We start from the raw sequence: 13,451 nt of genomic DNA, 5'->3' as shown, positions 1-13,451 counted from the left end.
TGTTTGGGAGACCGGATCTACTTTTATTTTTAAATATTAATTTTAGTGTAAAGCAAGAATATAAATCCTAAATGAAGAAGGACCCAGGATGCTTTGTTGTCTTAAAAGCAGGATCTGTTGTTGAATCTGTTCACAAACGTGTTAAATGTCAGTTTTCATTCAAATGAATGGGAAGTAAAAATCTGAACGCTACAAACTCATCCGGCTGCATCCGATCTTGGTGAGTAGTTTATATTCTGGTTTTCATGGTGGTCAAGTGCCGAATAACCCCTGTGTTAAAACTAAGTGGAATATTGCTTTAAGGAGCTGGCAGCCGGCTTCGTGGTTCCCACCCATGGCGATAAGAAGCCTCACCATCTATATCAACCTTTGGACCCAGATGGGTTTACTGTGCTGTTCTTTCTTCTCCTTTTATAGCTGCTTTACTTCCTGCTCCCTGTGACACCCAATGTGCTCCATCTCTTAACTAACATTTTCTCTCTCTCTCTCTCTCTCTCTCTCTCTCTCTCTCTCTCTCTCTCTCTCTCTCTCTCTCTCTCTCTGTGTGTGTGTGTAGACACATTCTTGTGAACATGTGAGTAACTGAAGTACATGATAGAAACTTCATACTTACACCTCAGGTATTAGGAAATGGCACATTGCTCACACCTAATGAAAATAAACTGTTGAAAACACGAAATTCATCTTGAGACCCATGTCACTCCATTATTTATATCATAATAAGTGCTTACCAGTGTATACAGAACATTTTAAAACTGGATTTGCTATCTACTTGGAAGAAAAAATCCAAAGTACTTAAGATCAATATCATAATTTAATATTTATATATTGTGCCGGTAAACTGGAAATAACTTGTCACATGTAATTTGTAGTGCCCTTAACCTCCAAAGCAATAGATGGCGACAGTGAGGTGCAACAGGGGAAGGAGAATGGTGCCTTCAGGTGCTGCCCGGACAAATCCCGAAAATAACTTGATCGCACGTGAACGACCAAACAATACAGAGAAAGTCTGGATTTTCCTAGATACCCTAGTTGCCACGATGTTGAAGCCGTGTCAACAACTGATGATGAAAGTGAAATATTTTATTGTTTTATGTTTTGGAATTCTATGTAAATAAATAGTCTTGTTGCATGTTCACTCTTTTTTCAACCTTGGCTAATAAACGTTTGTCTAAAGACATCAATTACATGTCTGATGTGTATTTTCTCCTCTTCACTCTGTTGTTGTTGTTCAAAGCAGATATGAGTTCTGATTTCTGCAATAAAACAACAGCCAGAGTTCGTCTTGTTCTTTTTTTTTCGACCAAAAGCAAATACATGCAAAAGTCGAGCTTACGACGAGACCTCGAAAGCAGCGTTGATGTCCCTGCATTCACTTCCGTAAACAGATCGTTTTCTTCCTGTTGTGAAAATGGAGCTCTCACATGCGCTGGCATGTTTCGAGGATAGACAGTCATGTATTATTTGCAGGACAGTTTGAACGCCACAGTAGTGGTTGACAATAACTTTGAACATTAGACTGTGAGTGACGTTACCGCTGGATAACTTCACCAAGCTGTCTTGTCTTCTTCAGCTGGCTCCTTTAGCTTAGCCATTATCGTTAGTCTTCTAACGTAGCTAGCTAGCGTAGCAAGGATTAAGATAGCTCACCTACTTCACTATTTCAGCGAAACACTATTTTACAGCAAACCAGCCATTAGCTATTATTCCCATTAGCACAGTGCAATATGGAGTTAGAAGGTCGGGATTTCATGAACACTCCTCCTATGAAGACGGTCAGGTTTGGAGGCAGTGTTGTGGAAACGTTAGCTAAATATAAACAGGTGAGTGGCAGATATGGAAATGTACCTGCGACTAGTCACGATAACGTTCAGTTCTAATGTATGGAGAGAATGTCACGCCAAACATACTGAATGTGGCAATTTAATGTGGCCGGGTTTATTTATTAGCAAATGTATATACTTCGCAGAACACGAATGGGAGACCTTTAAGAAATTGTCAGGACCCAGTCTTCAATTCGGCACACAGCTAAATACGCCAAGCAGCACTTACCACAGTAAAGTTTCAACTTAAAATTGGCTCGCCTCTTAAAACCACAATCCTCTTCCACTGAAATACACCGCGGAGGGCGATAATTTGATCCAGTTCATAAAGTTGAGATTCTATTGATTTCAGGTACTGCTTGGTGGATCACTTGAATGCCGACGGTACCAACAGTGATTGTGCTTTGTAAAATGTTTAAAGTCATGTTTTATGAGGTGTGTAGTTTGGCGTGGCACACTTTTCCCTAGTTAATGTTAAACTATGTACCAACTTTACACTTATGATTTGCTGCTGAAACGGTTTCTCTGTTGTTTGAAGGGAGACTCAAGTGACTATGAGTTGCTGAAGCATCAGCTGGCCGACCCTGAGATAAAGGTACAGGAAAGCGTCAGCATGTGTGATTTATTGTGAACTGTCACTACTAATAGGTCGGTGAAGTCAGCCTTTCCCTTGTGTCTAAGTAAGCTCTCATGTCTGACAGGATGCTCAAATCATCAACTGGCTGCAAGAATTTCGTAATTGCGTGACCCAGCTCAGCAAAGACCATGAACAGCTGATTTACACAATTTTGGTGAGTATGGAAGCTCCTCTAATGTAGAAACGCATTCATTGTCGCTCTACATATAAAGAATGACTTTACCCTATATTTATTAAAACCCACCAGACTGTCCATGTTACCACATAAGACTCTAAAAACGAGGGTAAACCCTGCCAACACACCTTGGTTCTAAGGAGAAGAAGGAGCTTGCCACAAAAATGGAACCACAAAAAACAGGAAGAGAGAAACAATTGATTAGATGTTATTAGTTGTTATTGTGCTTTAGTGTCAGCTAATGTTGGTCATATTTCATGCTTTCATGTGAAGACGAAAACCAAGAATTACTGATTAAACTAATGGTCATACAACCACGATGGAGACTTATACATGTTAGAAACAACATGTATGATATTCTGATGTACCAACTAATGGTCATACAATCAGAAAGTCCAAAGCCACTTTTGAACTGTTGTGCAATGAAATTGAACAAACAGTCAGACTGACCATGCCAAGCCTATGTCATTATTTATTTGACAAATTCGTTTACATCGCTATTTCTCACATAATTGCTTTATTGACATAACAAAATCTGCCTCAAGTGAGCGTAAAAATTGCGAAATTGAGGAAGACATTTTTCTGTTTCTATTCAGCTTTACTAATTCAGTAGGTCATAATTAAGTACTCAGATGCAAACCTAACTTATGCCATAAATTAGGACTATTGATGACATGCTATTACCCCTCATTCTCCCTTGTTGTGTGTGTTTTCTAGCGGCTCCCCTGGGTGGGCCGGAGCCCGGCGGTGGTGGAGGAGTACCTGGCCTTCCTCAGTAACCTGGTGTCAGCCCAGACCGTCTACCTGTGCGCCTGCCTCAAGATGGTGGTCTCCCACTTCACCCCCAGTAGGTTCCCCTTGCCGTCCAGAGAAAGGGCCGTCTGTCTGAGAATTCAATCTCAAAGTGTTGAAATTTTGGTTATCTTGACAATACTTGTCTATTGTCATGCTTATTGTCAGTTTCTGCTTGTTTCTGTTTTGGTGTGGTTTTTACTTGTAAGGAAAAGGTTTAACAGTAACTAACCACCTATTCACTGTGTCACACCAATCATGTTTCATACAGAGATGACAAAGACTGACCTGTCATGTATTTGCTTCTAGAGAGAGTGAAGATCTGTGAAGGAGGAGTCGACATCTCCGATTCGGACGATGAAGATGAGAGTAGGTGCCATCACTCTTAGATGAAATGACGTTTGCACAACTGAACGATGCTTGCTGAAAAGTATCGTACTCAAATTCCCCAAATAAATAAAGATATTGTTCCTTTGATTTGTTAAGACCTCCCCAGGAACTTTGACCAGTGTCACCAGGCCCTGCAGGTCATCACCAGATACGTCCCATCGTAAGTCACTCAAACCCCACACAGCTTATTTGTTGAAAGTAAGCAATTGGTTTACGTGCTTCATGTTATTTGTATCCTGCTGTTTGTCAAGGCAGAGTGTGAAGTTTCCTCCTCTGCTTTCAGCACCAGTCGCTTCCTGATGCCCATTCTGCACGAGAACTTCCCCTTCGTACAAAAATCCTCCAGAACCCTGGTGAGTGAACCGGATGATAGTTAAGAAATTATACCTTGGAACCTTAAAAAGCAATATAGAACACATTGAAGGGTATATACTGTTGTATCAGCTTTTCATTTTTTTGTACCATATTTAACTTAAAGCTGCAGTAGGTAATTTTTGCACGTTTGCAGCTCTTGAATATATCATTTGCAGACAAAAATGACTGAATAGTTTGTTGCTCTCCACAGGAGTGTTACGTCCACAACCTCCTGAGGGTGACGGTGTACATCCCCTCTATACGCCGAGATGTACTGGAGGTCATCATCGGAAAGATGCTCAAACTGGATGTAAGCGGCTCAGCTCAGAATAAGTAAGGGATAATGTACAGTGAGCCAGTCATTATGGCAGACTAAACCCCGACAGGGTGAATCAAGACTGACGCGAAGCAGAGGCTCACTGGACATTATCCTGCTTGTTACACGTCATGTCTGCTTACAAGACATTACTCCTTTAACATGAAAAATTGATGGGAAATGATTTTATCACGAGTTTCTGCCAAAAAAATAATCTAGTCCAGCAGGAAAGTCTGCAGTAACCAAGGAGCAGTGTCTTTTTGGCACAAGGTGTTGCTAGTTAATTTGATTAGAAATCAATGAAATGGACAGAACTTCTTGACTGCAGAGTAATTTACCTTATTCACACGGCGGCCATTTTGAACACTTGGGTGAGAAACTCTACCCTCTATATAGACTGGCATATATATAAAACTAGCGTTACTTCAACACATAAGTGAGGGCTTCACATAGACCTAACAGTTATCAAATTAGCTAGCAGAGAACAACAACCACAACGACTGCTTTAATTTAGCGTGGAAGTTAGTTAGCTAGCTTACTAGTTAGTAACAAGTATATTAGTAAGCTACTAGCTAGCTACCTAGGCTAGGTTCTGGTAGCTAGTGATAATGGAGCAAGTATATTCAAATGTAAAAACATCCCTCTGACCCTTATTTGTTTCAGATATGTTTTTCAGTGGGGAATCTGTGAAATGATAAATGTTTGTATGACATATCTTTGTACACAACAGTAGCACAGAGCTGGGCTGGACTTGCCCTTCCAGGTAGAGTTTCCTAAGATGTGTTCAAGATGGCCTCTGTGTGAATAAGGTCAATTGGACCATGAAGTGTGTGTCTGTTCCTGTCTGTAACAGTGTGTCTAATGTATTTCAGGTGAGTGCATCACGGTCAGAGATTGAAGAGGTGGAGGAGAACGCCATGCAGAACCAGAGTGCAGAAGAGTGTACTGAGGAGGGACTCTTTGACATGGTAAAAAGTAGAGTCAGACCGATATGGTCACTGGAGAGTTTTAGTGTCCTATGTTGGTCTAAATGCTGTTTCAGAGGCTTTTCCATCCTGACAAGAATAATGTATTGGGGGAAATGGTGAATACTTAAATCTTTTTTTGGCTTGAAAAGTTGAATCTTATCAAATCTTCTCTTCCCTTTGTCCTTTATTTGCCGAAACCCCCACCCCCTCTCTCTTTTGTCTCTCTGTCAGGATGAGGATGTTCCGGCAGATAAAACCTCCAGGATCGGTGCGATGACCCACCCAGTGGCTGAGAGGCTGGACACTCTCATGGCTGTGCTGTTAGCCTACATCAAGGACGTCTGTCATGTCAACGGTGAGCACAAGACATGGACACACACACACACACAAATCACACAGACCTTTAGACCTCATTTACACCTAGTATTAAAAATCGCGATCTGGATATGCTGTCCGAATAACGAACAATCTGATCACACCCTTACACCATTTACATCTGGTGTAAATAGGGTCTTAAAGAGAGTCATCCTCTTAAATGATCTGTCTTTTTCTGTGTCCTTTTTTCCCTTTCTCTGCTCGCAGGTTGTCTGGATGTGGAAAGGACTAAGGAGCTGTACAGAGATTTGCTGAACGTGTTCGACAAGCTCATCCTCCCCACACATGCGTCCTGTCACGTCCAGTACACACTCTTTTACCTCTGCAGCTTCAGACTGGTGAGTGGCACTTTTGCCTTTATGTGATAAAGTAAAGTAGAGAGAGAGGATGACATGCATACATTTAATAGTATTCAAATGGCCAGGTTGCAAGAAAACATCCAAATTCCTTGACCGCAGTGCTCTGACAAACGGTTCAAGCACTTCAACGAACTTTCCTCTAGAATCTCTGAGCCGCTACTCTCATCACCATCCTGGGTCTACTTTAGCTCCCTCCCTCTTCAGTCGTCTCCTGATCAGACTCCAACTGATCATCTCCCCAGTTATTGAGGGAATGATTCTGGCAGAACTGATAAGAGACGAAAAACAAGTTGAAGACATGTTGTCTTCTGAGTTGGGGGATAGTTGGTGAGAAATGGTCATCACCCATCTTTTGGAGCTCTGATCTTCTGCAGATGTGTTCCTTGACTTTTAGGCTTTCATCACGGCAGTATTTGGTTTTGGCCTTGGTAGGCAGGCTACAAGGGTCAAGGCCCTGGACGTCTGCTAACAAGGAACGGAGATGGTACTAGGTAGTTCCTCAGTTTTCCTTGAGAGTCACTGTGTTCATCACCTCTTCATTAAAGTCTTCAGCATGTGTTGATTGCAAATCTGGCAAAACTCCTGCTGAGGAGAACAACTCCTGTTCACATTAAAACCATCATAAACGGATCATCGTGCATCCTCGGTCATCATGCAGTGTAAAAATAGATGTCAGCAATGTTACGACTGACTGAAGTTTTCAGAATTTACCGGAGCAGACTTATGTTTTCTCATAAAAACATAACTGAATTAGAAGTCACCCATTAAAGTACAAACCCTCGCCAATGCTGAACAATTCTTCAACTTGCAAAGCTGCAGCCGCTGTTACAGTTTCCTTTTCTTTACCGTTTGTCTTCCAGGATTGATTCTCTGACAAAATAGCAGGTGAATGCGATGCTGTTTAGCAGCCGACCTGGCAGTTCCAGATGTCAGACTTTCCCACCTGCCCATGAACGCAGCATAATAGTTATGGCTAAAAAAAATGATAATCCTGTAATGGCGGCAATCCCAGATCCAGATCACCACCAAAATCTAATCAACTGATCCCTTGGCCAAAGGCTATCTGTCCACAAATTTCAGTCAAATCCCTCTTTAACTTTTTGAGATATCTTGCTAGAACAGCACTACCTCTTGGCCATAACCTGAAACACATTGGAAATACACATCCACTAATACCCCCTACAACAGTAACCTTGATGAGGAGTGAACCCCCAAGTTGCCTTGGGTCCTTTCCCTCTGCATTTAAGCCAAAGGACTTTTCGTTGAATGTGAACTGTGTTTGCTTTCTCATTTAATCTACTGAATTTACCTCCTGCAAGATGAGTCATTTCTGAAGTCCTTTGTGTGTCTCTCTGTGCCTCTGTCCCAGGCCCTAGCAGAAGCCTTTCTGGATCACCTATGGAAGATCCTCCAGAGCCCGTCCCAGCCGGCTGTGCTTCGCCAGGCCGCTGCTGGATACTTGGGAAGCTTCTTGGCACGCGCCAACTTCATACCCGTAGCGTGAGTTATTTTACCGTAGATTTGACACATGTAATCCCATGTAATTATGCTGATATATCAGTTTAACCCATTGGGCTTGGCCTCACCTTTCTCGCCTGCTTCTCTTTCTCTCTTGTCCCCTCCCTCCCTCCCTCCCTTCTCCTTCCCTCCTCCAGGACAGTGCGAGCCTGCCTGGACCTGCTGCTGTCCTGGATCCATCGCTACATTGACAGCCAGGACAGCAGCGGCAGACAGGCCTGCTGTGACATCAACCTGCACGGGCCTTTCTACACCACCTGCCAGGCTGTCTTCTACACACTCATCTTCAGACACAGGGCCATCCTGGAGGGCAACATGAAGAAAGGTACAACTCTATATACTCTACCTACTCTAACTTTTTGAGTCTCACTGAGCTCCATAAGCTCAGTGAGAGCCATATACCAAATCTAGTTTTCCTACCTTCATCGACCAAAATAACACTTACAAAGCTGTGTCCAGAGTCTGACAGTCTTAGTATCTTTGTGTGTGTGTGTGTGTGTGTGTGTGTCAGGTCTGGCATACCTACAGAGTCTGAACCTAGAGCGGGTGGTGATGTGCCAGCTCAACCCGCTCAAAGTCTGCCTGCCGTCGGTCACCAACATGTTTGCCGCCATCACCAGGTATCTAGCCACCTGAAGCCTCTGATATACATCAGCAACCTGAGATACCTGTACTTACTTACGTGTACCTACATAGATAGATAGATAGATAGATAGATAGATAGATAGATAGAGTAGAATTAGATAGAATTCAAATTGTAGGACACTTAAGACACCACACATAGACAAAACAAAGCACAAAGCCAGGTACATAATTAGGAGAATAAATACCAATGCAAAAATAAACTATGTATGTATAACATATATGTGCAAATGTAGCCTATATGTGTGCAGTATGTTGTACAGTATATGTGCAAAATCAATTAGGACATTTTATTTTATACTATAAGAATGAAAGAGGTCTATTTTATCTTGGGCATTTTCTACTTGTGTAAAACCTTATGTTAGCCTCATTCCCTTGCCTTTCAGGCAGTGGCTCAGTAAAACACAATTTTGCATTTACATGCCAAAACACAGTAATATTTCTGAACTTGTTGCAGACAGTTGAAGTTTTGTGCCTACCTGATAATCTATAGTGGATGTGGATCTTTTTCTATCACAGGAAGTATCAGGTGGTGTTCTGCTATACCCTTATAGAGAGGAATAACCGGCACGTGTTGCCGGTGGTTCGCAGTTCTACGGGGGGAGACTGCATCACCACCAACACCAACCCCCTGGACAGCTTCTTCCCCTTCGACCCCTACCTGCTCAAGAGGTATGATGTGTGTGTCAGTAATTAACTCACGTTTACTGTATTGATATGTATATTAAAGGTGCTACGTGTAGCATTTTAACATGAACAAATCATTACCACATTAGTTTTGAGACATTGATATTATTACCGTAAACAAACAAACCATCACCAAGAAGATTTTCAGCCTCTACCAGCCTCTACACTGCATTTCACATCGTGTGCCACTGGGTCAGATTTGGCGGGAAAACTGCTGGTTGCTTTATGGCACAAAACAAGAAGCGTTTTGCTTTGCAGATGATACACCGCTTTATTCCAGTTCCACTATTCCAACTGCAGAGTTTCAACTTGACATTAGCTTACCCGGTCAGAATGTATATTGGCCGTTATCAGCAATGAGCACTTAACACCAAAGATTGCAAATAAAAAACGTGATTTCCACTTGAAACAATCTTGAATGTAGGTGATTTGTAGTCCCTCGGTGTGAGTTGTGGTGTGTGTCTCTGCAGGTCTGGGCAGCTGATAGAGCCTCTGTACCAGGTATGGGAGGAACCAGCAGACACAGAGCTTCATACCACCAAAGCGGGCCAAAAGGTGAGACGTCTGGAGCTGAATAATGTAAATATCAAGGCATTTGATAAATCTCCTCCCTCTATGATTTAGATTAGAGCCAGTCTAGGATTCAGACTTTCTCCAGCATTTGATGTACAGAGATGAGGCCTGATCACTTGTTACCTGGTTCTGATTGTTCATACTGTCTTTCCCAGGGTTTGGAGGAGGAGGAGGATGACTTCCTGCACGGGGAGACGCCCCAGACAGACGGGGTTGTGGGAATGACGCCCGGCTCTTACGACTCCAACCTCCGCAGCCCGAGCAGCGTGGGCTCGCCCCCCATCGCCTTTCAGAGACCTTTCTAATCCCTTATCACGGACTTATTCCAACCAACACATACACCGCTGTCTTTGAGATGGACCTGCTGCTCTGTATTTTTCAGAAGCATCTGAGGACCAGGCATCCTTTCTGAAAAAAATCCTTTCCAGGATCATTAATTTGTGACCGGACCTTTCCTTCACTCAGACCTTCTGCTATCTGGATGCCACAGACTCCTAACTCGAACCTGCAGTGTGACAATGGCTATGTTTACATATGCACAATAATGTGACTCCAATTAAGGCAATAGTGTGATTAAATCATTTACATGATTCTATCAAGTGACGCCTCCCCTAATATTCCGGTTTACATGTGACATTTGGTTATTATGAGGATTCAAATATAAATTACCAAAAACCAACAGAACAACATGAGCTATATCACTAAGTTGGTGATGTGTATCCATGTTGTGACTGGTCTCTAAAAATGTTACTGCAATTGCACTTTACTCAAAGAGCATAATGGCACTAACATAATCTGTGTGGTGTTTACATGGGTCCTTACTTTCTCGCATTATTGCCTTAATCGCATTACAATCCAATTTTTTTGTGCCCATGTAAACATGGTCAATGTAAAGGCTCCACTGTAGGCAACAGCGTCACTGTCAGAGCTTTTATCATGATCAGAGAGACTGGACAATACAACTTTTTATTTGAAAGGTTTATTATTCTCTTGGCTGTATGGGAGAAAATATCCAACTTAAATTTCAACTCCTGAAATTGATCTTGACATATTGTTGGATTGGGTGGTTGGTGTAATATATATATATTTTTAATAACTGGTTATTTATGAAACTGCAGTAGTTACTACTATGGGAAAATAGGTTGTAATTAAGATACTCTTGATGCATCTTTACCTGTATCATCTTGGGTGCCACTGCAGCACAAACTGGAGTCTCCAGGCTAAATGAGCACAACAAAAGCCGAAATCCTATTGTGAAAATGTCAAGATGGACTCTATCAATTGTTCTTTATGTTATATTCTGTTCAAAAACAGTTGACTATCATAATAACTTTAAAACATTTTCTGTTCTGACCTTGTATAGAGAGCTTTCAGGTGATGTAACTCACTCCCTGGCGGCCATATTGGAAGTCCTTAGTTCTTGAGCAACAATAGCTGTGAACAGCTGACTGTTTCTAAATGTACAACTTGTCCATCTCAACAGAGTAGGCATGATTAATTTTTAAGTGCTGTTTTTGACTGGGAGCTGATCATTTCATGATTGATAAATCTGATTGTCTGGTAAGATAATGTCAGCTTTTAGCTAGCTAACCATAGTATCTGGGTAGCTAACCATGAGTGTCTTGTAAACACTAGCAAACATCTAGTAGAAGCTAGTGTTAGCAGTGACATGTTAACATCAGTTGCTTTGTTTAATGAGCCTGTTGGCTAGTTAGCTAAGTTTGTTCAGGTTAACTAACTCTGTTTTGGAGTAGAGACTAGGGCTAAAGACAGTTTACTGTGTCACAGACTCACAATACCTACATTTGGAAACAAATCTACTTTATCAGACCATTCACTTTTACTTAGAACATTACTGAATTGACTAAACACACACCACAAAAATCTTTTTCAGGTATCTCTCTTTTCCTAGCCTTGGTTGTTATATATTTAGACAATATTTGCACAAAGTCAATATTCCACTGGACCTTCATGGTGGCACCAGGCCTGGTTGCTGGGAGATTTGTGATGCAACTGCAAAGCCTCTATAAGGGTCAGCTTGACTTGCTCTTGGTTTTGACTCTGTCTTAACTAGACTTTGTTTTGGGTTGTCTTGGCTGTGGCTGAGATGGTCTGGACTAAAGCCTTGATTTAAACAGGCCTTTTGGGTCGTTTTGTGTTCTGGGTAATGGTCTGAACAGGATTTCTGAGACCAGGAATAAGGTGACTTCCAACCTAGTCTGAAGGAAGCTTGAGTAGCTAGTAATAATGCAGTATTTCTGCACTGTCTGAGAGTTACCATGTCATTTGTGTTTAATTTAATTCTGTGGTTTGTTAATGGGTTAATTATTCCAATTCCGTAACAGTTTGAAAGAGTACATGCTTGTGTTTTGGCAAGTTTTAATGGGCAGTGTGAATTTGAAGCTAGCAACGCACCAGGCTAATGGGAATCAGAGGAAACATCTGACCTCTTGCACATTTCAGTCATGTGTTACAATGGAGTAATAGTATGCTTCAATAGTACTAGCAGTGGTAGTAGTAAAAAAGTCAAAAACTGTACAGCTGAATAAACAAGACCCAGACTCCAGTCTTACGTTATTCCTTTAATATAAAACAGTAACAGAAAGAAATTGAGGCCACACCAAAGATGCAATCTGGTTGAATTATATGACATGTCAGTTTTTTTGTAACGCATTTGCAGTCAATATAAACAAAATTAATATTACACATTTAATCTATGCTTTTTATGTATATCTCCCTAGTCTCCATGACTTCCGACATGTATCTCAAACCCATGTTTACACAGTAGTAGCGATTGCATCTCCCAAACCTAAAACATTCGACCCATTCCTGGATGCTGGAGACGGTAATAACATGAACCATGCAGTGATTTTCAGCCGCTGATGATGAATTTGAATGAACACTGCCGATGTCCAAATGCGCTTTAAAAACTTCATTCCTTGCCTTCCATTATTTTGACTGAATGAGGAAACGATGAAAGTTAGCGAGATGGGAAAAGGGAAATGGAGACACTGTTGATGTCAGGTTTTTTTTTTCTTTTTCTACTTCCTGTTTGAGAGTGCACACCCTCGGTGGCTAAGCGAACAAGCGATGATGTATGACGGAGGCGGAGCTTTGATAGAGATGGCAGCATGTTAGTATGAAACAGAGATGAGCCAGTATTCACAGAAGAAAACCGCTGACCGGTTTAGAGGCAAACAAGTCGTCCTCCATAGACAATCCATGGAGGAGTGACTAATAACTGTGTGTGTGTGTGTGTGTGTGTGGGGACAAAAGAGGTCAAGAAGGAGCGCTAACAAGATTTACAACAGCATGTGTGTTTGTCTAGACGTGGGCATGCAGCTCCTCCACCGCCCCCTGCAGTCCCAGTAACAGAAAACATCATTCCAGTACAAAATTCTCAAAATAAGGACTTGTTTTCGGTCAGAGCACTTCTTATCGAGACGTCTGTACATCTGATTAGTCAAAATGATGAGAGTCCTTGGCTCATAGTCCAAAACACTTCTGAATTATTACACATGTATGTGGCAAAAGTGGCGATACCTACACCGTCTTCCCTACCTTCCCTTGAATCCTTGAAAACCGGAGATTGCCAAATGTTTCAATGGAAGACACTAATTTGACGCGTGCAAGCAGACTTTGGCATGAAAACTTTGGCCGTCCTGTTTCTAGTCGATCTGTCATTGTAAGGAATGTAAGGACGTAAGAGAAGGATGTACAGTAAGACGTAAGGGAAGGTTCAGGACACAGCCTTGGATGTGAACTGCGTCTCATTGCTACAGTCTCTGCTGTAGGCTACAACCCAAACGGAGGCTAGATCTGTGCTACACTTTGCCCGGCCG

At 41.9% G+C, this 13,451-nt stretch overlaps 1 protein-coding gene across 1 annotated transcript; it reads left to right on the top strand.

Annotated features, from left to right (window-relative positions):
* Positions 1-1,415: 1,415 nt before the first annotated feature.
* On the top strand, positions 1,416-12,175 carry rrn3 (RRN3 homolog, RNA polymerase I transcription factor). The gene is made up of 17 exons (XM_071909856.2): positions 1,416-1,823; positions 2,362-2,418; positions 2,525-2,614; positions 3,353-3,482; positions 3,737-3,796; positions 3,914-3,977; positions 4,101-4,170; positions 4,383-4,481; positions 5,360-5,455; positions 5,687-5,810; positions 6,038-6,168; positions 7,559-7,689; positions 7,845-8,032; positions 8,219-8,327; positions 8,869-9,021; positions 9,507-9,591; positions 9,765-12,175. The coding sequence occupies exons 1-17, from the start codon at positions 1,728-1,730 to the stop codon at positions 9,912-9,914; spliced, it is 1,833 nt and encodes a 610-aa protein (XP_071765957.1). The 5' UTR covers positions 1,416-1,727; the 3' UTR covers positions 9,915-12,175.
* The last annotated feature ends 1,276 nt before the right edge of the window (positions 12,176-13,451 follow it).

This window comes from Centroberyx gerrardi, chromosome 7 (genome assembly GCF_048128805.1).
Source record: "Centroberyx gerrardi isolate f3 chromosome 7, fCenGer3.hap1.cur.20231027, whole genome shotgun sequence".
In the NCBI taxonomy this organism is placed as follows: Eukaryota; Metazoa; Chordata; class Actinopteri; order Beryciformes; family Berycidae; genus Centroberyx; species Centroberyx gerrardi.
Note: the sequence above shows the minus strand (reverse complement) of the source record. Positions and strands in the feature narration are given on the sequence as shown.

Coding starts and splice junctions, on each gene's coding strand:
- rrn3 (XM_071909856.2), top strand. CDS start 1,728: ATGGAGTTAGAAGGTCGGGATTTCATGAACACTCCTCCTATGAAGACG. Junction 7,690..7,844: donor GCCAACTTCATACCCGTAGC/GTGAGTTATTTT, acceptor TCCCTCCTCCAG/GACAGTGCGAGCCTGCCTGG. Junction 8,328..8,868: donor ATGTTTGCCGCCATCACCAG/GTATCTAGCCAC, acceptor TTTCTATCACAG/GAAGTATCAGGTGGTGTTCT.